Source organism: Mustela nivalis (assembly GCF_964662115.1).
Source record: "Mustela nivalis genome assembly, chromosome: 17".
NCBI lineage: Eukaryota > Metazoa > Chordata > Mammalia > Carnivora > Mustelidae > Mustela > Mustela nivalis.
This window is the reverse complement of record NC_139036.1, coordinates 61,544,726-61,565,522: the sequence shown is the minus strand read 5'-3', so window position 1 is coordinate 61,565,522 and position 20,797 is coordinate 61,544,726. Positions and strand designations below refer to the sequence as shown.

Sequence of the window (20,797 nt, the reverse complement as noted above, 5' to 3'; positions counted from 1 at the left end):
TGCCTCCCCCCACGGGGACCCCCAGGGCCCACACAGCGCCTGGTCCTCGCTTTACAGAACAGCGGTTACTCCAGGAAGGAGTGCAGGGAGCGATACTTCTTCCCGCTGGGACTCTGTCTGGTGCGACCGTTCTTGGGCTTCTAGCTCCGTGGCCACCCGGCCTCCTTGCTTGCATGCCTCTTCCTCCTTCCGCATCTTCTGTCGCTCGTTCTGCTGAGCACATGTCCTGGCCGCAGAGGGGCCGTCCAGAGTGGCTGGGGTGTGGGCGTCTGGCGTAGGGCTGGGCAGCGTCTGTGTCCCCTCGCCGTCACTGGTGTTTCATGTCCAAGCCTGACCGACCGGCCCCGTGCCTCTGGCCTCATGCTGACCTTCTCCTGTGCTTTGGCTCCGACAGATTCCCGGTCGGGTGGCTTCCAGTGGTCTTCAGTCTGTGGTGCACCGATGAGAACTCTCCTTTTTGCTGTGAAGGGCAGACAATGCATGGCTGATCTACTCTGTTACAATGGCTTTACTAGTGACGCGCCCCCCGGTCTAGAACCGAAACGTTAACACCGGGAGCTCTCCAGGCCGCCCACCCAGCGATGCCCGTGGGGGAAACAAAACACAAACTAAACCGGACAGACTCCAAAGCGCTGCCGTCGCAGGGGCTGCACCGAGGGCCCCCCACGTGGACTCAGTTGTCGCGGGCTGGGAAGAAAAGCGGAGTGTGAGAGACCCTTGCAGAGAGAACCAAACTCCCGCCCCAGAGCCTTTCGGTTCCCCTCCAGTGGCGGTGCGCCCTGCTCCCTGACGAGCCTACTGTAGCCACCGACCTTCTACTTGGTTAAGACAGTTTTGTATCATTTTGCTAAAAATTACTGGCTTAAATCTGTGTAAAGAAATCCGTCTTTTTATTGTTTCTTTCTCGTCTGTTTTTGCGGTCCTAAAACCGATGTTGACTTGAGCAAAGGCCGGGGCGGACTTTCTGTGCAGGCCGAGCGAGTCAGGGAGCAGAGCGCGCGCGGGCGCCCGTACTCTGCTTTGTGGTCCCTTCGCTGCGTGGCCCGCTGTGGAGAGGGGTTTTCTCACCAGAAGTGCTGTCCGTGTAGACGTGTGTGTAAGTGCCGTGTGTGCGTCTGTGTGTGTCGTGTGCCGTGTGTCCTGTGGCCTCGTTACGCTGGTTTTGGCTGTCACCGTCCCTTCCCCACCTGCACCGGAACACCTGCGCGATGCGGTCCTCTGAGTGTCCCGGACGCACGAGAACGAAGCTGAGCACGGAAGACCTCGGAGGCCAAGGCCTTTTGCATGGGCGTTGCTGGTCCCTCAGGAGAGGATTTCAAACCGAGAGACATCGGCCCCTCCTCGGGGTCACGTGTGGTTATTTTGGTGGTGGCGGTGCCTCGGTGTCTTTGGATTTGGGACGTTCTCTAAACTGACTGTAAACGTGATCGGTGTAGATTGGCCCCCGATGTGCGTTAACGTCTGTGTGCTCAGAACCCAGGGTGCGGCTGTCTGCGCTGGGCCAGGCGTCACCACGGCAGCCTCGGCCCGAGGGGATCCACCCTGAAGTGCCAAGAAGCCAGCGACTCGACCTGGTCACCCAGGAGGGTGCAGTGTCGCACGCTTCCTTCCACGACCTTCATTGGGACGGAGCGGACCCCACAGGGGTCAAGCAGCAGGGCAGGGCTGAGTCTTGCAAGAAGGACACTGGGGCTGCCGGGCTCCTGGTGGTTTTCCTGGTCGCTCCCTCGTTCCGTAGCAGGCAGCAGCCCAGGCGGTGGTGGCAGCCAGTGGCCGGGAGCCCCCGTTGTGGGAAACCAGGGGCGATAATCGGTGTCTGTGGGTACAACCCCTCCTCCTCCTGCCACCCCACTGCAGGGTGCTCTGGAGACCGGGGCGCTCGCAGCAAGTGAGGGGCCTAGAGCATCCATGTCTGTGTTTTCCCCCTTTCGGCCCCCTTGGGCCCCTAGCACGGGAGCGTTTCTGAGGGACGCCCTGATAGGTGTGCGCTGATGGCACAGAGCCTGGCTCTCGGCTGCTCTGAGTACCGAGCGGGCCACTCCGTGTTGCAGGGTGCAGGGACTCGGCCAAGTGGGGCTGTGTTTCTGGGGGTGCGGCGCAAGCCAAGTTGGGTCTGGGCGAGGTGGGGGCTGTCGTGACCCAGTACCCTCTCGGAGGGTGGGACCCTGCCCTGGTGGGCAGTTGTTAGCAGCCGCAGCTGCCGCTAGAGTGCCGAGACCACCCGGGGCAGCCTGCCTTCGTTCCCCGTCAGGGCTTTGACCCAAGACGGCTGGATTGGGTTTGAGAGGTGGGCAGGGCCTGGGCCCTCAGCGGCGCGGCCGGCTGTCTGTCCATGCACACTTGCTGCCCTCCTGCTGCAGGAAATGTAGTTGCAACGTCTGTGTCAACCTGTGTACTGGCGGCCGGTCTCTGACTTGGCTCTTTTGTGTGATCACTGCATTTATGTGCTTAACCACCGTGTAAATAATAAACCCGTGATGGCTTTTACCTTCCCCCCTGCCCTGCGCTGCTCTTTATTTCATGTCCGGGAGGGGTCGGAGTGTGTCGGTTAACCCGGTGAAAACTCATCGGCAAAGGGGCGTTCCCGTCTGTCCTCCTATGGTCCGGCAGTGCTGTCCGGACAGGCCAGTCGGCTGCAGGCCACGGGGATGGGCTGCCCCTGCCCGAGCTCCCAGAGCGGACACCCGCGCAGGATGTCTCCAAGCGCCAGTCCCTTCTCCCCTGGCTTAACCCATGGAGCAGGCGCCTGAGCTCCTTGGGCCTCGGTGCGGCCCGGAAGGAAGTCCCCGCCTGCCTCGAGCCTTCTGGGAAGCGGGCAGCGCTCTGCCGCCATGGAAGGCGTGCATGGCTCCTGCGAGGCGGCTCCTGGGGCCCCTGCCTGACCAAGGGGCTCAGGCCTGTCGGCCCCGATCCCCGAGGAGGCCGGTGCTCGTGGCCTGTGCCTGGGGCTCCCTGGTGTTGCCCGCCCGTCCTCACCCCCACCCCCCGCTCCGTGGCTTCTGGGTGGATCTGTCCCTTGTCCTTGGGGTTTGGCTTCCCTCTCCTGCTTGAGCTGGAGGAGCCCCGAGGAGCCCCAGCTGAACGACAGAGCGGGCCCAGCCTGTGCGCTCTGACCTCCCTGCCGCTTGGCCCCCGGGGCCTGGGGGTGTCCTGGAGGGTGTGGGCCCTGAGTCCTGCCCCTTGCTCAGGCCCTCCCCTTCCTGTCACTGGCTGAGCCCAGTGGGCTCTGAGGTTCTGGAATCGGGCTGGGCTCTTCTTGGCCCTCAGCCCTTCTCACCTGGCTCCCAGCGTTGAGAAGGCAACACCCAGACTCCTTGCCGCTCACGCCAGCTGCCAACCGTTGCGCCCAGCCAAAGGGCCAGAGACACGAGCCCCAAGCTGCGCCCCCGTTCTGCCGGGAGGGGGACAGGGACCACTGCACTGATTTCTGTCAGGGCCTGCCTGTCCTGTTCCATGTTCCCTCGTGCTGGGAGATGCATCCTGGCTTGCCCCCCGTCTTCCTGACCCAGGGCCCAACCCCGGGGCTGGATGGCAGGCTCCGCGCTCAGCAGTATGTGCAGTCCGGGCTGTCCCCAGCTCCGCCCCTGCCCCCGCCCCGAGGGCTGTTGGGAAGCCCTTCTGGAAACTCCTACACCCCCTTTTCTTGTTCTGCTCCCACCTGTGTCTGGCAGGGCCTGTGGAAGCAGCGCTCTCCGTGCTGCTGCACCCGCAAGCTGTGTTTGAGGTCCAAGGGGAGTGCCCACTGGGCTCTGCGTCCTCAAGGCCATGGTTTGGATACTGGCAAGGGCTGCACAGGCCTTCATGACCCCCACTCCTGGGCCCCTGCAGGTCCTGGGCAGCTGCCCCTCAAAATATCACTAGCAGATCCCCCAGGCACCCCTCGGTTTGGAGCCCACATGTGTGTGCCAGGGTCTTTGCACAGGTCCCTCCAAGTGTGTGTGTGTGTGTGTGTGTGTGTGTGTGGCAGGTGCCCCCAGGTCGACCAGGCTACGGCCAGCAGCCCAGGGTGGCTTGGGGTGATGTGTGCGTGTCCTGCAAGGAGGGCCCAAGGCGGGCGGACCCGCGGATCAGGGCGCAGCACAGGCATCTGTATCGGTCCATGGGAAGACGGGCTTTACGGGTGCTGGCCGTGAGCCTCCTCGGGCAATGACGGAGGGTGAGGGGTAGCGCCATCCACGGCCCCCTGAGCAGTGACTGGTCTAGACTCCTGTGGGGGGAGGCCTCAGCCTTCGGTGGCCATAGCTTTCTGAGGACAGCGAGCTTCCTTTCTCCTAAGTAGACCCAGCTGGAAACCTCTGGAACCAAAACCTAGGCAGACAAGACTGCCTGCTCACCCGGGCCTCGAACCCCAGCCTCCGGTCTGGGGCAGAGGCATTGTTGATACTGTGGTGGGCAAGGGCCCTTGGGTCCACCTAGCGTGTCCACCGAGGTGCCAGCTGAGGGACAGACGGGTCCGTGTTCCTGAGGCCAAGGGTGGGTGGCAGAACTCCTACCCTGGAGCATACACCGGCTTACGTGGACCCCAGCCCCCAGCCCACTGCGGGGAGCAACGCTGACCCGCTGACCATCTCAGGACTGCTTGATATTAAGTGTCCCCAGACTGGGCCAGGCCTTTGCACACAGGCACAGAGACAGGCGAGGGTCAGGGACACTGCAGCATGAGGTCCAGGAAGCCTGGAGCAGCTCCATGTCACGAGCAGCAGCCACGGGGAGCGCAGATAGCAGCTCTGCCTCAACCCCCGCGACGGCTGGCACCCCCACAGCCCAGGCCCCAGCACAGGGTCCAGGCTGACCAGGCAGGGCTTGGTGGGGAGGGGGGCGTGCCCAGGGCCCCGGGGCTGCGGGCCAGGCCCGCTGTCAGGTGCCTGGTCCTCCGCACAGCTGGATGGGCAGGTGCAGGCGGGGGAGCAGCAGGCCCCTCGGGGGTGACCTCTCCGGTGGGACAAGACGTGAGCTTTCGCTTGCTTTTCATTGCAGAGGAGCAGGGACGTGGCATCTCTCCGGTTGCACGCGGCCCGCCAGGGTGCCCGCTGCCGTCCCCAGCGCCCGCGACGCACCACCTACTGAGGCGGCCCCAGCGGCCTCTGACCGGGCTCCCAGCCACACAGGCCACCACTGGCCACGAGGGCAGGTGGGTGTGAGGTACCCGGGGCGAGGCCGAGCAGGGCCGCACAAGGACGGGAGCAGACGCCCGCACTGGGCGCTGTAGGGCCACGACCCGCCGGCCGAGGGGTGAATAAACGGAAGGCAGGAAGATCATTTTCTTTAAACACACGCACAGTGAACAAGAACCACACGTATGTCTCAGCTTAAGTGCACACGCCTCGTACGGGCTGCCGGGCACGGCCGCACGCCTGCGGCACAGCCCCCTTCCCTGCCAGCCACCGGGGCCCTGCGTGGACGCTCTGAGCTGTCTGGGCTCCAGCAGGGCAGGGTTCAGAACCAGCAGCGCTTAGAAACGTGACCCGCCTGGCCGGGGCCAGAGCTACTCTGTAAAAACCAGCAGGTGGTTGAGAAAATGAGCATGGAGTGCACAGACCCCTACCCCACGAAGAACAACATCCCACTCCGTGAAGAGCCTTCCAAAGTGGCTCCTCCCACAGGCAGGTTTATTTCAGACCTTCAGAGGTCCAGGAAGGCAGTTTTGTCCCCCAGGCACCCCGCGAGGGGCAGGCAGGGCGCAGCCAGGATCATGGGGAAGCCCCTCCCGAGACGGCGCCACTGCGCGGGCTCTCCCCAGCCCCGCCCTCTGATGCCCGCCATGTTGTCTCTGAAGCGTGGGTTTCTAGGTCCCTGAGCTCAGCGGTGGGCACCGGGCAGCTCCGGGGTCAGCAGGCTTGGGTCCCCAGTGCAGACGGCTCGTGACCTCGCGGTTCAGCTTCACCACAGTGTGGAATGACGCGGTTCCCCGCCCACCACCTCCCCAGAGACCCGCGGGCAGCCAAGCTAGTCCTGACTGTGAAATAAACATGAGCGTTGAAGTCTGTCCGGCTCCGTCCCCCCCGCTGGCCTCCCGGGCTCAGACGCTCGTTTCTGGCGTGTGAACGACCTCTCCGTTTCTCTCGGGCTCTGCTTTCAGGAAGTGCTCCACCTCCCGGGAGTCCACCCTCACGTCTGCGGGGGGCTTGCGGCGCTCCTCCTCCTCCACGGCCGCCTCGGGCCTCTTCCTAATGCAGAAGAAGTTGCCCAGCACCAGCACGAGGGAGGAGGCCAGCACCTCGGCCCCCGCCAGGACAAACACGTACTGGTAGACGTGCGTCGCGTCCAGGAGCTTGCCTGCAAAGGGGTGACAGCGTCAGCCCGGGCTGAAGGTCACCCCCACAGTCACTGGCTACCTGTGCACCACTGTGCTGTTGGGGACAGCTCCGGGGCACCCTGTCCCAGCCTCCCCGGCCCCCAAGATAGCACAGACCAGGGGGGCTTGAGGGAGGCTTTGGATCCGAGCGGGTGCAAGAGGCAGAGTCTCCGGGTGAGTGACCAGGCCACACTGCCTCTCGCTGGAGGCCCTGTCACCCGTGGCCCTCATAGGAACCGTCTAGGGCCCCAGAAGAGCCCCAGGACAATGAGGCACAGCCCTGGCGCTCGCGGGGTCCCATGGGTGGCGGCCTACAGAGTTGGCTGGAGAGACCCAGGCCAGGCTGCCTGCCTAGCCCACGCCCCAGGATTTTTTCAGCCTTCACAAAGAAGAGCAAAAGCCCAACGTAACCAAAGCCGACCCCCGCCTCGGCTCTGGGCTGGCCCAGGTGCAGGGGCACCGCCCTCGGGATTCCCCTACATGGCAGCCTTTGGCCTGGGAGGCGGGCACGGCCAGGGTTTGCTCCTGACACTTGCTGTTCACCTGCTGGGTCCCTGCAGCTAAGAGCCCTCGCGTGGTGGGCCCCCCTCCCGCCCCCGGCAGGCTCACTCACGCCTGCGTCCCAGCACCCACCTCCCGACGGGGGCCCAATGAGCACGGCGACGGCCTCCAGCAGCAGCACGAGGCCGATGGCGCTGGAGAACTTCTGAGTGCCCACGATAGCCATGAGCACCTCGAACTGCAGGGCTCCCACCATGCCGTAGGAGATGCCGAAGAAGATGCAGAAGACGACCAGGCCTCCGTAGTCGCCGGCTGTGGACCCCGTGAGGTCTGTGAAGCCGTTGAAGAACATGGAGAAGCTGAAGAGGTAGACAGAGTAGGGCCGCACCTTCTCCAGGCCTGTGATGAAGCCGGCAGTGGGCCGGGCAAAGATGTCGATGAAGCCCAGCACGGTGAGCAGAAAGGCGGCCTGGCCGTCGGGCACACCCAGGTCCTTGGCGTAGCTCACCACGAACACGGGGGGCACAAAGAGCCCCAGCACCATGATGGAGGCGGCCACGGCATAGATGACGAAGCCGCGGTCCCGGAAGACGCTCAGGTCCAGCAGCCGGCGTGGCGGCTGCTGCGGCGCGGGGCCCGGAGCTGGCCCGGGCGCCCGCAGGGGCCTCATGAGCGCGGCGCACACGCAGCAGTTGAGGAGGAGGCCGCCCAGGATGAGGAAGCCGCCCCGCCAGCCGTAGCGGTCCTGCAGCAGCTGGCCCAGCGGGGATAGGGCGCACAGGAACACGGGGCTGCCTGCGGCCGCCAGCCCATTGGCCATGGGGCGCCGCTTGTTGAAGTAGCGGTTGAGCATGATGAGCGACGGCTGGAAGTTGAGCGCCAAACCCAGGCCTGCGGGAGGGGCAGGCAGCAGAGGCGTCACACAAGCCCATCCGGGCCCTCGTCCCCGCGGCTCTGGGTGGGCATCTCCGGGCGCCCACTGACACGCCAGTGGAGACCACTGGGGAATGGGGGACAGACCGGCACCAGGCCTGGGGGGCCGTCCACAGCTGCCTGCTCCTGAGGCCCTGCTCTGGGCACGCCACCCCAGCACCCTCGCTGCCCGAGCTGTTGCCCCCTGCCTTGGAGGGCCCAGCGGGCCACAGCCTGCCCCACTCCCGGATGGGCTCCACTCACCAGTAATCACCCCAGTGGTGAGATAGAGCTGGATGACGCTTCTGCAGAAGGACGCGGCCACCATGCCCAGGGACGCCAGGAGGCCCCCCGTGAGCATGACGGGCCGGCAGCCAAAGCGGTTCACGCACACACTGCACAGTGGGCCTGTGAGGGGTGGGGACACGGGGCTGGGCCCAGGCTCTCCACGCTCACCGAGAGAACGGCCCCTCCCTCCCCTGACACCCCCCGCCCCAGCTTGGTGGACACCCCAGGTGCCCGGGATACAAGTCACACTCACACGCCTTCCTGAGCAAAACGCAGCTCACAGCAACATGTCCTGGACAGACTTGACGTGTGCCCAGTGTGGCCGTGTGGGGACACGGCTCTCGGGCAGAAGCCTCTCCAGGGTTCCCCTGCAGTCGCCCCAGAACCTGGGCCGCAGACACCAGGTGCCCCTGCCGGTCCCCCACGCTTCCTGCTGGTGTGTGGGGTTCTTAACCAGAGCGGCCTTGGTGAACCCCAGAGGTGACCACTGGGCATCACAGCCCCTTACCTGTCCCGTACAACATGGCCAGCAGGATGGAGGAGATCCAGGCCGTGTCGCTGTAGCCAATCCCAAACTCACGCATGAGCTCCTTGAAGAAGACACTGACCGCCTTGGGGAAGGCGTAGGAGAAGCCCGTGATGACAAAGCAGCCGAAAAGAACGGCCCAGCCCCAGCCTCCGTCCGGGGCCTTGATGCCCGTGGGGCCCTCGTCCACCACGGCGCCACCCATGGCCAGGAGGGCAGGTTGTGCGTCCCTGAGGAAGGAAGTGAAGCCGACTCAGTTGCCCAGCCTCAGCCACAGCAGGGTCCCGAGGCCCAAGCCACCTGACAGCCCACCTCTGGCCCTCACCTGCGTCTGGCCTGTCTGGGCGGCCTGGCAGCGCTTCCTCCCTCCCCCACCCAGGCCTGGCCTGCTCCCACCCAGCTGGCTCTAAAGGGCAGTGGCTTTTTTGGGCTCAGCACAGGCTCAGGTTACCTCCTGAGGAAGACAGACCCCAGCAGGGACATGAGACCAGCCGTGTGGGGGAACAGGCTGCACTTTCCGCCGCCTGTGGGCGGGTCCTGTGAGAAGGGGGCCTGGGGCCCCACCTGGGGTGGTGTCCCTTGAGTCCTAAGCTAGCTGTGGTCAGCCGCGCTCCCCCACCCGCAGGGGAGCAGGACTCCTGATTCTGCCCTCTGTCGCACCTCCCCTCCCCGGGTGAGAGCCTGAGAAAAGGGCGAAGACTCACACGGGCGTGACTGTGCCGGCCGGAGTTGGGGGCAGCCGGCAGGGGCCCGCAGACAGCCCTTACACAGAGGATCCCCCCACCCCGTGCCCTCTGACCAGCGAAGGAGGGCCCCTTGCTGAGCCGGAGCCGACTCCTCCCACCCAGCTGCCCACACTCCGCAGACTGAGGAAGGGGAGCTCCCAGGGTGGGCGGCAGGGCTGAATGAAGGGGCGGGCTTCCATGCAGCCCACTGGAGCACACCGTTCCGGCCCCCAGACTGCTAAGGCGGGGAGAGGACTGTCGCCCGAAACCCCACAGCAGCCCTGGGCCTGCTTCCCTCTCCAAGCCACACCTCAGCCCCACTGAGGCACAGTAACGTAGAATGTTGGGACCAGACGTCCGGCCGGAGACCCTAGCCTCCCCTCTCCGCCCCTCACCTCCATCTGATCCTAGCGCCAGAAACCCCCTAATCCCAGAGGGGAGCTGATGGCTGGTCCCCCACCTCACCTGACAGAGCCTGTTCCCAGCAGAGTGCCTCCCCAGTGCAGGTGCGGGGATGGGAGGGCAGCCCCCGGGGCCTGGGCCTATGGGGTCCAGCCCACCCTGCGGCCCCCACCCGCGGTGTGCAGAAGACCAGCTCTGGGGGAAGGAGGCCCTGATGGGGAGCACTTGCCAGGGCTGTGGTGGGAACACTCCGCCTCCACTGAGGTCCAGGAACGTCCCAACCAGAGACGGAACAGCCCCCTGGCTCCACCCCCTGTCCCCTTTCCAGCAATACCCTTGACCTTGCAAAGCCCCCTGGTGGCCCATTCTCTGTATGCAAGCCGGAGACGCAGCGTGGGGCAGGACTTTGGAGTGAGTGCAGGGTGAGTGAGCGGGGAGAAGTGATGTGGAAAGTAACCCCCCTCCCAGCCTCCACCCTGCCCTGCCCCCAGCATCATGGCCACAGGAGCCTGGGCGGGGGGAGGTCTGGACTCCCGATTCCGGGGTGTGTCATGTGTTAGGGGGTGTTTGCCGAAGACCTTCTGGGGGATTCCAAGCAGTTGTTGACGAGCACGACTGTTGGATGACGGACTTCCAGGAGCCAGCTGGCCGTCCGGCTGATGACAAGGCTGACACGGCCCACTGGAGCGGAACATGGCCCAGGCCCCCACCCTAGGCTGGGCCAGGCAGGCTTCAGGGCCATGGGCAGCGCTCCTGGGAAACCCAAGAGAACAACCTCTCCTCTCGCTGGGCTTCCAGACCCCGTACCCTTTGGCACTGCCCCCCCCCCCAAGCGCTCAGAAGGCTTGTGGACCAGAGGGCAAGGTGCAGGGTGTTCCTTAGGCCAAAGGCTCCCCAGCCCCGGGCGCGGGGGGGGGGGGGGGGCACCGAGGCCGAGGAAATCCCCGGTCCTCCTGCAGATGTGCCCACAGCCCTGGGACCTGGCCCCCAGGTGGCCCATTTCCGCATCCTAGGCATATCTGGGACCTGGGACTGGACTCTGCCTGGGTAGTCTCGGCTCACCCCGGGCTCTGCCCTCCAGATCCGTGCCTGACGCCAGGACGGGACAGGGGCAAACGCTGCCCCGCAGCCAGAACACTCCGGGGGGGACACCAAGCTGCAGCATCCCTTCCCTTTGTTAGCGTCAAGCTTAAAAGGTCCCCGAAGTACAGGCAGCAGGGAAACTTAATAAAACCCCAAAACCCATCTCAGGACTGCGTCAGGGTGCGGTGACACTGTTCAGGGCAGAAAGCACAAACACCCCAGACCCAGGGCAGAGGATGGGGCTGGTGGCTGTGGGGGCCCCGAAGGGCTAGGTGTCCCCACAATCCTGGCTTTTCTCGGGTTGTGGGTTTATAGACGTTCCCTGATTTTTAAAAATAAACTAAATGAGCATGCAGAGGCCCAAGAGGAGAGTGCGTCTGAAGCCGAAAGTCAGCAGCAGCTCTTAACCATACCCCTGGGTCTCAGGAGAAGCTGGGCCCCTCGGAGAGACCCGTGGCTGCAGCAGCCACACCCGGCACTCACCAGCAGAACACGACCCCCAGCCTTTGCTGCCCCGTTCTCTGCTCATCAGATGCTGACCACCCACGGGACCCAGGGCATCCCCTGAGCTAGGACCCAGGAGGGCAAGGGGCAGGTGCTACGGCACGGCTCAGGACCTGTGTGGGCCACAGGAGACCCACGTGGGCAGCATGGTCGTCCCTCCCGGCCAGTCCTAACGGCCCCAGAGGCTCTTCCCTTTCCTCCCAGCTAACCCCCAGCCTGGGGTACCAGCCAGGCTAAAACACCGCCCTCCCCGATCCCCACACAGGCTAGTCCTCCAAGTGAGGCTTCTCAGCAAGGAATGGGAATGGGAGGGACATGGAGGTTTGGAGGGACTGTGGGGGGGGGGCAGGGGAGGGGGGAGTAGAGAAGGGGCTGGGATTTCGAAGAGGAAATGGCCTTCTCAGCCTAGCTTGCCTTGGGGGAGGAAGACCAGCAGAGACCCAGACTGGCCACATTCCCAAGACAACCCAAGATGGGAGGAGTGGTCCCCTCTGGGGGCTGGCTGGGACCTGGAGGAGGTGGCACCGGCACATCTGTGGGTACACACCAGCCTGCTGGCCTTGTGATGACAGGGAAGCATGCAAACCACGTCCCCAGCCCAGAAATAACCCTCCCTCTGGGCCTCGGAAAGCTGATCTCCCTGGTGGGGCGCGTGTGCCCGCTTCCGGGTCAGGTGAGGCTCTGGGAGCTGCCCCCCCAACACTTCCCGAAAAGGTCCCACCACGGCCCCAGGCGGCTGTAAGCTGAGCTGGGGAGGGTCCCTCAGAATGCCCACACGCAGCAGACCACAGCCGACAGGGCCAGGGCCTTGTGCTCTCCCAAATCAAGGGCGCTGCCAGCTTCCCCCTCAGCAGTCCACTGGCTGGCTGAGTCCCAGCTGGGGTCAGGACTCCAGGCCCCAGCCCCTGAGCCAACCTGGCCTCCTGCCAGCTTCACCCCAGGCTGTAGACCCCCTGCCGTCCCCAGTGCACCCTGGCATGCCCCCAGGAGACCCCCGTGCCTGACGTGCACCCACCTTGGGTCTGTCAGGTGCCAGGGCACGCCATGTCCCCTGGGTTCCGTGAGGTGGCCTCTGACTCTAGAGCCTGTGGCCTATCCCAGGCGCCCTGTAGGTTCACCTTCTGAGGAGACTGGTCAGTTAGTTATCTAAGCAGACTTCCAGTCCTTGGAGACCAGCCCCAGGCGGGCGGGGCACGAAGGGGCAATTGCGTTCCTTCCTGGACTCCCCCTGCACGGGGAGGCCTAGGAGATCGGCCCCATTGTGGCTGGTGCTCGGCTCCATTTGAGCCCCCAGGGTCTCTGGAGCATAAGGGGCTGGTTGATGGACATAGGAGTGCCACGCCTCCGGGGGAGGGAGGGCCTCCCAGGCGCCCTTGCTTCCTTTCCCCACTGCCTCAGTCATGCAAACCCTTTGCCTGCCCAGGACTCAGAAAGCACCACTGGTCAGCATGCTTGTCCCCTTCCCAGGGCCTGCACAGGACCCCAGATGCTGCTCCCCCTACCCACTGACTGCACAGCTGGGGCTGGGGGGAGGTGGGCCTTGGGCACTGCCCCAGGCATGATCCAGGCCTGTTACGCCCAGCCTGGGCCCTCCATCCCTCTTCCACTGACCATGAAGCCCCCCAGGGCATGCCTGGTGCCCTCAGGTTTCGGGTGGGCTCACAAGAGGCCAGTGGGGCAAAAATGCTGGCTTCATGTGTCAAATTGGACACTGCACTAAGGCTAAGCCCTCTCCAACACTGTGCCACCTGTGACAAGGAGGGGGCCATGGGCCCTGTGGGTGGCCCTGTGGACAGCTGTGGGCTCACCATCAGGGCAGCCTCCTCTAGAAGGCTCAAAGGGGCCAGGCAGCAGTAGAGGCTGGAGCGAGCTCAAAGCAGCCCCCTCCAGCCCTGGACCCTGCCCAGCCTGGCACTACCTGGCCTGGTCACATGGCCACCTTGTCCCTCTGCTGGACTGGCTGCAGCCGCCCCCCACCCTAAAGCCAGGGGGCCAGCGCAGGGTCCCTGCATCAGCTAGCCCCACTAGAAGGGCCCTTCCCACCACCAGCCCGTTGGGCCTGGTGGGGCTGGGGCGGTCGAGACCGCGAGGGGTGTGGGAAGGGAAAAGCTCCACCCACCGGCCCGCTCGCCGGGGCGAGGGACGTGGGGGACGTGACCGCGCCAAGGGAGGAGCCGCCACCGTATTGCCTGGAATAGGCGCTCTCCCGTCTGTCACTGTACAGGGCGGCACGCGGGCCGCTGGGGTCAGGGAGCCCCGGAAGCGCCCTGGGCGCCGCCGAGCGCCGCGCGCCCAAAGAGATCCTGCGGCCCCGCCCAGGCCCGGACCGACCTCATTTTCCCTCCGCAGGGGCCCGGCCGTGCGGGAGCAGCGCGGACCCAGCCGGCCCGTCTGCAGGACGGCTGCCCCGCCCCGCCCATTTCGCGGATGGCGCCTGAAGCCCGAAGGTCTGTACTTGCCCGGAGGCCCTGTGAGGAGCCCCGGCCTCCTCGCTCGCGGACCCCCGAGGCCTGATCCAGGTGCCTCGGCTGGACTGGCCGCTCTGGGAGGCAGTCGTCACCCCACTGGACTGGCAGCCTCGGAGTGGCACTGGCTCTTCTCCTTCACGCTGGCCGGGCCACCGCGGGGACCCACCCTGGAGCAAGTAGGGCCGGGCCCCGGGGACAGCACAGCCGCCCTTGCCACACGCTCCCCGGCCACTCTCCTGGAGAGCACGAGCCCCTTCTGCGGCCGCGCCTCCACACGGAGGGCCTGGCTGGAGTCCGCCCGAGCCAGGTTGTCTCCGGGGTATCATGCCCTGCCCAAGGTCACAAGTCATTACCGAGCCTGCCCTGGGACCAGGCCTCCCACTGCCCATCCCAGGCCCCGCCCACGCCACAGGCCCCGGGGCAGGAAGGCTCTGCGCCTGCCGCAGCTCCACCACCTGTGCCCTAAGCCTCCCGGCGGGAGGGCAACTCCTCAGTCCTACCGCCCGCCCACCCACAGAGGCCAGGTCCAGCCTGGATGGCACACTCGTCTCTCTGTCCCTCACACCCAGAGTGCACTTCTGGACGTGCAGCTCAGTGCCTCTGGGATAGAAAAGCACTCTGGTCTCTGGGCTACCTCTTTGTCCCTCACCTAGATGCCAGGCACCCCCAGTGGCCATGACCTGACAGCTAACCTTACTCACAGCCCGCCGGCCACTGGCCTGGGCCAGCATCCCAGAAGGTGTGTTGTGCACCCACTTTTCAGACAAGTAAACTGAGGCTCCGCCAGGTTTCCCGCAGGCGAGGGGCCTGGCAGGAGAGGAGGGGTTGACTCGAACCAGGGCGTCCAGCCTGATTCAGAGGGAGCCCCCTCCCTCTCTGCCCCGGGCCTGCGCTGGGAACCGTCGCCCGAGGGCGGGTGTGGGACGGCGAGTGTTTGGGCGCGGCAAGAAGCGGGAGGAGGTGAGGGAGACCGAGGCCCGCAGGCCAAGGCGCCAGCAGCGCCACGCCGGGAGCGCACGTGCACCCCGCGCCCTCGGGAGGGCCGGGCCGGCGGCAGCCCCACCAAACACCGCCCGCCGCGGAGACCGCGCTCTTCGCTCCGCGACGCCCTGGGCGGCCCCGCGCATCCGCCTCCCGGCCGGGGCCCAGCCCGAGGGGGCCCGGGGCCGAGGGCGCGGCGGGGACGCGGCTGGCTCCCCGGAACCCCTGGGGGGGTGGGGTCGCCGCGGGGTGGGGGGGGGCGCCGAAGCCGGGATGGGGAAGGGGCTGCGGGCCGGAGCGCGGGCTCCGCGGAGGGTCCCGGGCGCGCCCCGCCCCGCCCCGCCGAGCATCCGCGCCGCGCCTACCTGCCGCCGCTCGGCCGCCGCGCGCCTCTGTCCGCCTGGCTGCCGGCCGCCGCGCGGGGGGACTCGGAGCTCCGGCCGCTCGCGCCGCACGTCCCCCGCGCGTCACCGCCGCCTGGCGCCGCCCCTGCCCGCCCCGCCCGGACCCCGCGCCGCGCGGGAGGGGCGCCCGGAGCTCCCGACGGCTCCAGAGCTCCGGCCGCGCGGAGGGACCCCCGCCCCCGCCCCCGCCGCGCCGCGCCGGGCGGTGGAGGGAGGTGCGCCTTCTCGTCCCGCCGCGCCCCGGGCCGGCCCCCGGGTCTCGCCCCCCCCACCACCACCCCGGGCTGTGGGGCTCCCAGCTCCCGGCTCAGCTCGGGGGCGCTCAGGCCTCCCTCCCCAGGACCCATCCGAGCCTCGGCTTCCTCCCAGGCGGGGCCGTGGGCCGGGGGCCCCCACGCCCGAAGGGTTCGCGGGCCAGGCAGGCGACCTCCCCGAACTTCCGTTTCCCCCTGTGGCTCCGCGCCCCGAAGCCAGATAGAGCCGGTGCCCCTCCTCGCAGGCGGCCGGCACCGGACCACCGCCGTGGGGTGGACGCCAGTCCGGGGACGCCCCCCATCCCACACCGGCCGCCCCTGGCCCACGGGGTGGGCGGATCCCAGCTGGTCCCTAGTAAGTTCTTCGAGCCCCATTTTCGCATCTGTCGCACGGAAAGAGCTAGCTCAAGTTTGCGGCTGTGCCAGGGAGTGTGGCTGTTGGTGGCGGCCACCCAGCGGGGACCACAGGAACACTTTCCACCCAGGAGACTTTGAAATGACACTCCCAGTCTCCTGGGGTACAGGAGACTGACACATTAGCGACCTTGGGCCCATGGGGATGGAGAGCAGAGTGAGGGTCACCGGCTCCCAGGTAGCGGGCAGTTCGCAGGGCAGCGTGGGCCTCCCAGCTGGGTCCACCACCCGACTACCCCTTCTGAGATGCCACATCCACCAGGACCTTCCGCATTCCCTTTGGGGTGCTGAGAAACCACACCCCACGTGTGCCCTGTGAAAAGAGCCCTGGCACTCAGAGGCTGGGCGGGTCCCCAGCGGTTCGACCACCTCACTCCAAACTGCTGAAGAAATGGCCCTGGAAGCAGTCCGTGAGAAGGTGAGCAGAGCCCAGGCCTCCAGCGCGGGTCCTCGGGGGCAGGCCTGGATCCTGAGTGTCTGGAGGAGCACGTGGGGGAAGCCAGTGCCCTCAGGATCCCACAGTCCGGCCCAGCCTCAGGGACTACCCCTGTTTGCCTACACCAGCAGATGTGCAATCCACAGGCTGGAGGCGGGGGTACCCTCATGTGGGAGGGTGTCCGAGGCGGGGCAAGGCCTCATGGGGCAGGGTGCAGCTGCAGAAAGGAGCCCCCCCACCTGGGACAGTACTTCCAGCCCCTGGAGTGTGGGCCGCCGTGCTCCCCTGCCTCAGATTACTGAGACATACACCCTGCCCAGCTCAGAGTCCCTCTTGCCACCACCCAGATGCCTCCCCTTCTTCTTGGAACTTGGGGGCTAGTGCACCCCTCCCTGAAGACTGCAGATTCCTCTTGGGTAGAAGCTGTGCAGCCTTCAGCCCCTGACCCCATCCCTGCCCCCACCCAAGACTGAAGAGCACAGAAGGGCCAACAGGGAAAGTCAGGTGGGGATGGCTGGGGTCTTCCTGCTCTGTCCCAGCTTCCTCAGCCCATGGCTCAGCCTTCTCTGAGCTCCAAGACCTGGGAAGACGCCCACCTCCCCCAGTGATCAGAGCGAGGACCTGGGATTCAGCACTTGCGCTCCGAGGAGAGAAGGGGCCTTGGACGTCCAGCTAGGAGAGTTGGAGGCGGTCAGCCAGGGACGCCTGGTTCTGCAGGAGCCCTGAGAACAGAGGAGACAGTCCCCCAGGCTCAGAGCCCCTCCGGCATGGTCTTCCTTGGGTGTGTGTCCTGGGGCCAGACTGCCTGTCCTCCGGACCCTCGGAGCCGGGGCACAGAGGGCAGCTAATCAGACACCGACTTTCCTGTCCCCTGACCCCAGCAGAGCATTCCAGGGCAGGGCGCTTCAACGGGGGGGCGGGGGGTGCTGGCGGAATGATGATGTGTGGGAGAGATGGTTCTCCGCGGGAAGCAGTGCTGACAACCTGGGAAGTCTTTCCCCGGGGCTTCATGGGGACCAGTCCTGCGGGTGGAGGCGGGCAGGAGCCCCAACAGAGTTGCCCAGCACTGGGAGGGTCTCGGGCGGCCAGGCTCCATCCTGCACAGAGCCCCACGGTGCCCTGTGCTCTGCAGGCGACATTGGCTGCGATTCTCTGGGAGGGACAGACAAGGCCAAGGACACCCACCCCAGAGCTGGCTCCGATGCCTGTTCCCTGACAGTGGCCCTGGGCTGGCCCCACAGCCCAGGCTGCCCCTTTCTGAACAGAAGGGAGCGGAGGACCAAGGGGGGTCCATCCTGGCGAGGGGGTGACCCCACAGAATGGCCCTGTACAAGGTGAGGGGCACTTCCTGACGACCTGACCCGGCCCTGACCCTACCTCCCCCTTCCCCCTGGCTCCCAGGCTCCCAGTTCCTTGACTTGTTGCAGGGCACAGCTGCGGATCTATCACGCTCTGCAGCGTGCTCCAAGGGGCCTCCAGGGCTGTCCCCAGTCCTGCCCAGCCAGCTGCAGCTCCCGGGGACACACTCTGCCTTTCTTGAGCTGCTGTCTGGAGATGGACTCAGAGGAGGGCTGTCTGCTCAGCTGGTCTGCTGCTGGTCCCGGCTCGATTTCCCCTGTGCATCCAGACACAGGGGCCAGGCTCTGCCTTGATATCCAGAAATGACCCTGGACACCTAGAGAGGCTTTGGAGGGCAGTGGCCACAGGGAGGGTGAAGGACTGGCCTCCCGCTCTTGCCTGGGGCCAGATCTGGGGCATCAGGCTGCTGATGAAGCCATTCTCGAGTCCTGGGAACCCACCACTGGACTCTAGGCCATGCCACCCACCGAACGGACAGGACCAGGGCAGGTGAAGAAAGCCAAACCGCGTGACAGACACCTGGGCTGCACCACGGCCCTGAGCCCTCCTCGGGGAGCTGGTGGCCTGGCCGCACAGCGGGTCCCCACTCCCTGCAGCCGCCCCCTCCCCCACTCCAGGGTGGAGAGGCCACCTCTGCAGATGAGGCGGGGTGGGGGGCTGAGGGGGACCCTTGCCCAGCAGGGCAGCTGGCCTAAGGCCAGGGCGTTCTAACCCTTCCCTCCCACCCCTTCCCTCTCCCCAGGGCCTTTACCTGGGATGTGTTCAGGCTCCCAGAAAAATAAACACATTAACCGCTTGGCCAGCCCAATCTGTGAACAGAGGCGGAAATAGGCTGGCTGCAGAGGCCGGACCCCAGCCCAGCCTGGCGTGACTCACCTGCAGTCCCCACCCAGGGCAGGTGTTGGGCATGGGGGTTGGGTGGTGTCTCTTACAGGGGTGGGGGTTGAGGGTGTCTGCACTGGGTGTATCTGGGGGAGACTGGGGTTTTCTGGGGCATTGGGGGTGTTTGGAGGGAGACTGGAGGTAGGTATCTGGAGTTGGGAGAGTCCTGGGGGAGGCTGAGGGTGTCTGGGGTGGGGGTTGGCACTGCGGCCAGAGCGTTCACAGCCCCAGGTCCGTGGGATCGCTGGGAAGGTGAGCCCCAGAATCTGCTCCGGTTGGGGAAAAGGAAGCAGCAGAAAGCAGAGCCTGAGCAGCCTGGCTGATTTCAACCCCGGGACCTCTCCAGACCGGTCTCCTGTCTGGGAAGTGGGTGCGGTGAAGCCCCGACTGCTCTTGGAGGCACAAAAGTTCCTCCTTCTTGCCCCGGCCTCCCCTCACCGCCCCATCCCCAAAGCTCAGCCTTTTGGCCTGGAGGCTGGACAGGGAGCAGCCCCAAGCATTCAGGCTCCCCTGCCCCACCTGCTGCCCCCCAGGCCCTGGTCTGGCCCCACATATGCTTTTCCTCCCCCGCTCCACTAGTCCTGCCCTCCACCCCGTGGATGCCGCAGGCGCCGTGGGACTCCATCCTTCCCAAGCTGTGGGGCCCTGGGGGGAGGGACTGGAGCAAGTTAGGGTTGGGACGGGTGCTTGCTGGCCTCTCTCCTCCCACAGGGTCCTCCTGGACCTGGGCCCTCCAGGTCCCCCCGCCTTGGTCCCTGTGGTCCCTGGTCCTGCAGGCCCCGCAGTTCAGGCACCAGCTCCTCCGCTGCCTGAGGTCTTGGCCTTCCTCCCTGTGCCCCAGACCCAGAGGCAGTGGCTGTGGAACGTGACCCTCCTCGCTTGCCTGCAACTGCTTGCCCCCTCTGCCCACCACCACCCTGGCTGAGGGAGCTGTTGTTAAGGAGCGGTGGGACATCCAGGAGGGTCCTCAGACACCAGCTGTGGCGGGCAGGGGCCGCCCATCCCCTACCCCGGCCTGACACTGCACATCCTAGCTGCCTGAGGGACGCGGGGTCCCAGCAGAAACGGGGGCTCCAGGACCTCTGCTGGCAGTGGGCTGCTCCCATGGCCTGTGCTTGGCCCGAGGGCGGCCAAGCCACACCTGCACCTGTACCTGCCCTTCAGGTGAGACTTGGCCATCCCCGCCCGTTGGCCGAGCCTGACTGCGCACAGAGTCTCACGGCGGCAGGGGGCCCCTGGGAAAGGCACGCTGCCCCCTGCTCCCTGTCAGGCCCCCCAGCCCCGACCCCCAGATGCGGTGGCCACTTCTCAGGCCTCAGCCCGCAGGGGTCCTCTGCCTGGCTCTCCCCCTGCAGCTCTGAGGGTCCCCCCTGCCTCCCGACCTCTGCTCTTCCATGCCAGCTAGGGTGTGGCCTTGTTCACCCTCAGGGCCCGCAAGACCCTCCTCATGCTTGCAGCCCCGAGACGCACTGGAGCTCAGGCTCCCCGGGACCCCACACCTCTCGGCTCCGGCAGAACTCCATCTGTGACCCCACTTGACCCCGCTGATGCCCTCTGCACGTCAGGCTCCCCTCTGGGTCCCTCTCTCTCCTTTGTGCCGACAGCCCGACCCAGGCAAATGCTGGGCTTCTATTGCCCGGGCCACGGCCCGCCAAGGCTGGTAGAGCCTCCACCTACCCCAGTGCCTGGAACAGTGCCTGGAACAGAGCGGGTGCTCCGTGAATGCAGGTGAGGGAGGGACACTTGGGAGATAGTGCCCCCACAAGCCAGTGGAGCCACCAGCCCTGTCCCTCCCTGGTCCAGTCTCTGCCCCCTCAGTGGCCGAAGGGAACCACCCACCCCTGTGGTCCGGCGTCCTGGCTGGGCCTCCGCCCTCTCTGCCTCAGCCACCACTCACGTCTCATCTGCCAGGAGGGCTGCCTGATGGCCTGGCTGATGGCTCCGCGACACCGCGTACCTGACCCTACACTCAGCTGGGCTCCGTGTCCCTGCTGAGTGCAGCACCTTGTTCCTTGATCCTGCTGCCCAGGATCAAGCTCAGCTGACCTGATGTCACAGCCCCTGCGAGTCCCCCTAATGTCAGTGTGGAGCTTTCCGGGCCCAGGGCACGGAGGACACGGAGGTACCGTGAAGAGTGACACCAGGTGAAGGACAGGTGTCCCAGTCTTCCGCAGGCCAGAGTGGAGGGCAGGAGGGCGGCAGCCAGGCCTTGGCCTGGGGCTGAACCAGTGAGGCTGGGCTTCGTGCCAAGCATGAGCGCTCCTCCAGCCTGCAGGAGGGGAAGGCCTTGCTCCACCTTCCTGCTCCGACAGACCGCAGTCCCCGCTCCTTGGTGAGTCAGCACGGAGAGCAGAGCCACTGGG

At 66.1% G+C, this 20,797-nt stretch overlaps 3 protein-coding genes and 1 long non-coding RNA gene across 7 annotated transcripts in view; 3 read left to right on the top strand and 1 right to left on the bottom strand.

Moving 5' to 3' along the window:
• Positions 1–11,087, top strand: part of CSNK1D (casein kinase 1 delta) — a 39,261-nt gene extending 28,174 nt beyond the window's left edge. For 2 of the 3 annotated variants that reach the window (XM_082705601.1, XM_082705600.1), the window contains one exon: positions 395–2,492. Coding sequence is in view for 2 of the 3 variants with exons in the window: in XM_082705600.1 (XP_082561726.1) it covers positions 395–445 (51 nt within the window). In the remaining variant the exon portion in view is untranslated. Of the gene's footprint in view, positions 1–394; positions 2,493–4,977 lie in introns of those variants that run through there. The other variant, XM_082705599.1, reaches the window with a different exon arrangement.
• On the bottom strand, positions 5,568–20,708 carry SLC16A3 (solute carrier family 16 member 3; the record flags this gene model as incomplete). 2 transcript variants are annotated; one of them, XM_082705584.1, is made up of 5 exons in its annotated part: positions 5,568–6,276; positions 6,929–7,687; positions 7,973–8,116; positions 8,505–8,752; positions 20,561–20,708. In XM_082705584.1, 5 exons carry the CDS (start codon positions 20,686–20,688, stop codon positions 6,020–6,022), a joined length of 1,536 nt encoding a protein of 511 aa, XP_082561710.1. In that variant the 3' UTR covers positions 5,568–6,019. The 2 variants fall into 2 exon arrangements, with proteins under 2 accessions (XP_082561710.1, XP_082561709.1); XM_082705583.1 differs by lacking the exon at positions 20,561–20,708 and adding an exon at positions 10,228–10,649.
• On the top strand, positions 15,541–20,548 carry LOC309850978. Its single transcript, XR_014304556.1, has 4 exons — positions 15,541–16,175; positions 16,733–18,037; positions 18,295–20,162; positions 20,464–20,548. It is a non-coding gene; the product is annotated as an uncharacterized lncRNA (long non-coding RNA).
• CCDC57 (coiled-coil domain containing 57) overlaps positions 20,704–20,797 on the top strand; it is a 92,803-nt gene continuing 92,709 nt past the window's right edge. Inside the window, exon 1 of the mRNA XM_082705568.1 lies at positions 20,704–20,766. The gene's annotated coding sequence lies outside the window, so the exon portion shown is untranslated. The remainder of the gene's footprint in view (positions 20,767–20,797) is intronic.